At 41.6% G+C, this 3,581-nt stretch overlaps 1 protein-coding gene across 1 annotated transcript; it reads right to left on the reverse strand.

Moving 5' to 3' along the window:
- Positions 1-425: 425 nt before the first annotated feature.
- LOC124802848 (dihydrolipoyl dehydrogenase, mitochondrial-like) lies at positions 426-1,952 on the reverse strand. The gene has a single exon (XM_047263869.1). It carries the CDS (start codon positions 1,947-1,949, stop codon positions 426-428), a length of 1,524 nt encoding a protein of 507 aa, XP_047119825.1. The 5' UTR covers positions 1,950-1,952.
- Between the last annotated feature and the right edge of the window lie 1,629 nt (positions 1,953-3,581).

The raw sequence follows: 3,581 nt of genomic DNA on the forward strand, positions 1-3,581 counted from the left end.
CCTGTTTACATATCTCTGTATTTGAATACGCATGCCTATACCAGTTTCCTTGACGCTTCAGTGCAACTTCTCAAAATGTACGCTGTTTGGCGATTTCCCTTGGTAAAAACTTTTTGTTTGGTTTTTCTTAATTTTTCCAAAATGTATCAGGTATTTATAAATGTGTCATTTTATAAACTAAATATGCATGATATCTTTTACAGTAACGTGATATATTGAAAGTCAATACACTTAGGAAGACTCTTGTCTCACTGAATGGAAATACTGCTTATAACGGTTAAGATTAACACTAAGTACAAAACTTATAAACTAAGGAAATCAGTAATTTTAGATACTTTTTTTAACAAAACGCAAGTCGATGATCTTACATTTTCTTCTTTCACATACAGTCTTAACAATATTAGCGGTTTTTTTAGTATCACAAGCTACATATTAATTGGCTTTCCAAAGTACGCAGCTAGACATCCTTCTCTGAGAGCCTCTGAGCATGTTGGATGAGCATGGCACGATCTTGCAACATCCTCACTAGACGCTCCATATTCCATCGCTAACACTCCTTCATTGATCAGCTCTCCGGCACTTGGTCCTATGATATGAATGCCCAATATTCTGTCTGTCGCTACGTCTGCTAATACCTTCACAAAGCCATCAGTATCATTATTTGTCTTTGCTCTGCTGTTTGCTGCGAATGGAAATTTTCCTATTTTGTATTGTTTGCCATCCTTTTTCAAATCTTCTTCAGTCCGACCAACCCAACCAACTTCAGGGTGAGTGTAGATAACAGAAGGAATGCAATTATAATCAATATGCACTGGGCCCCCAGCAATGGCTTCTGCGCATGAAATACCCTCGTCTTCAGCTTTGTGAGCCAACATTGGACCATGGATAGTGTCGCCAATGGCGTAAATATTCGGTTTCACTGTTTGAAATTTAGAATCGACAGGAATTCTTCCCTTCGGATCCCGTTCAATGCCCATTTCTTCAAGGCCCAAATTTAAGGTGTACGGCCTCCTTCCGACACACACCAGCAAGACATCACATTCCAGTTCCTCCTTTTTGGACGAATCCTTCACATCTTCAACGCTGACTTTAATTAAATTTTCCTGGACAGCAGCACCAGTCACTTTTGTTCCCAACTTAAATTTCAAACCTTGCTTTGCCATTATCCTCTGGAACGTTTTAGATACTTCTCCATCTATTCCTACTCCTCCGACAGTAGGCATAAATTCCACAGCAACTACCTCAGCGCCCAGCCTTGACCAAACAGATCCCAACTCTAAACCAATTACACCAGCACCAATCACGATTAATCTCTGCGGAACTTTGTTCAAGGACAACGCCCCTGTAGATGAAACAATTCTTTCTTCGTCTATATCTATTCCAGGAAATGGAGTCACTTCTGATCCTGTTGCAATAATTATATTTTTGGTTTTCACAGTTTCTGTTGAGTTGTCGGCTTTTATCACAGTAACTTCATTTGGTCCAGTTATCTTGCCGTGCCCATTCAATAACTGAACCTTGTTTTGCTTGAACAGGTGAGCAATACCTCCCGTTAGAGCTTTCACAGCAGTAGTTTTCGCTTCCATCATGGCTTTCAAGTTTAATTTCAAGTCAGATACTTCTACGCCTCTCTTTGCTAGGTCACCCGAATGAGCCATGTGATAGTAGTGTGAGTTGTTCAACATTGCCTTGGAAGGAATACAACCGACATTGAGGCACGTTCCTCCTAACGTGTCGTTCTTCTCTACACACACAGTCTTCATGCCCAGCTGAGCTGATTTTATGGCAGCCACATAGCCGCCCGGCCCCGATCCAATAACTACAACATCGGCTTCATGAGATGCTGCGTACTGTCGCCGCTGTACGCAACTTAACTGGGGGCAAATGGGAGAACATGGTACATTCGGAGGCTTTATGGAGGTCAGTCTGTGAAACAAACGTAAGTTCATTATTTCCGTAGATTCCTTTCAAGATGTCCAGAGCGCCCTGAAAATGGAAAGGAAGCACTTTATTAACTATTCAGTCTTATCAAATACACATTCAAATCAAACTAATCTCAGTAATATAACATCACGAAAAAAATACGTATTTCGCATCGACCTACTGTGCTACCCGGGCAAGACACAGGACCTGCCCTTACAGCTTCAATACTGCCATCAACCCTTTCCTACTTCCTAAACTACACACAAGCTCTCCTGTATACTCTGCTGGAACAACATCCCTGGGAGACAGGATATCGCAAATCCGAGACACAGTCTTAATCTGTCGGAAGTTTCAAAACAACGCGTACTCCGCTGCAGTGTGAAAGATTCATCCCGGAAACGACCTGCTTTCATGTTGCTACGCTGAAAAGCTCAAACTAGAGGAAACTAGCCAAGACAACCACACGATTCCCAAATTTCACTATCGTCACAGCACGCTCAGATAACTGTACTTCATCGGGGACAAAAACGGGTAAAGATGAACATTTATGTGATTTATCTGGCTTTCTCAGCATTACTGTTTAGACCAGAAGTGAGTTTTATTTCCCGTCGACAAAGACGTCATCAAAGACGTATTACAATCTTGAATTGGGTAAGAATTGAGAAGGACATCAGCCGCATACTTTTCTTAAGTGGTTTAGGGAAACTGCGGAAAATTTTCATTTGCATGAGCAGACGGAGATTTGACCCTCCATCTTCCCGAATCTGAGCCCAGTGTCTTACCGCTATGTACATCTCCATAAGACAAACACGGCCACATAGCACGATACATCATGCCATACAACCTTCCACTACTCCACCGATGAATGGCGTCTTTGTTCGCACCACACTACCCTACCGTCGGGCATTCACTCATATAATCAATGACTTGCGGGCAGCAGAACGACCATGAAGACACGGTCCTGTTGCCTCGCGGCGAATCGTTTCTTCAACAGCCTTTGTGCCTGAGCTGCAACCAAATCTCTCTTACGTTCTTCAGGACACCTAAAATTTATTTAGTTCAAAACAGTTCACATTTTGGTAGCCCCTATCGTTTCACATTCCTTGGGTCAGGCATTGCAACGATTGATTTGGTGTTGCCACGAAGTTCCGCATCGTAATAGCATTTCTGACAGTGTACTTACGAACATTTGTGTGTTGTGAAATCTCCGACGGAATTTTTAAATGAACACAACGCCATTTGACCGTATTATTGTTTATTTAATTACGAGCCGGGATTCCGCCTTTTATTCCATTTTCAAGGATTAAGTTTATGTCATTAACATAGGATCGCCAATTTTGAGCTTGATGTCCTGCAATATATGTTAACGACATAAACTCAATCACTTGAAAACAGCATAAAAGGCAGAAACTTGGATCTTAATTAAATAAACAACAATAAAGTCAAATGGCGGTGTGCTCATTTAAAAATTATTGTATGGCTGTTACTCAGCAACGTCAAAACCTGTTCTCTGACGGAATGTCCCTGGTATCATGTTCCTAGAAACCGCCCTTGACGTAATTATATTGCGCAACACAATTAAAGCACCACTTTTTCGAAACCCCGTAATTGTCTCCTATTGCAACGCGTAAGTTTGAAGTTTGGCTAAAAGGTGCCAA

This window comes from Schistocerca piceifrons, chromosome 6 (assembly GCF_021461385.2).
Source record: "Schistocerca piceifrons isolate TAMUIC-IGC-003096 chromosome 6, iqSchPice1.1, whole genome shotgun sequence".
Classification (NCBI taxonomy): Eukaryota; Metazoa; Arthropoda; class Insecta; order Orthoptera; family Acrididae; genus Schistocerca; species Schistocerca piceifrons.

Bases quoted from the DNA above. Each gene is read 5' to 3' on its own strand.
- LOC124802848 (XM_047263869.1), bottom strand. From the start codon at position 1,949: ATGAACTTACGTTTGTTTCACAGACTGACCTCCATAAAGCCTCCGAAT.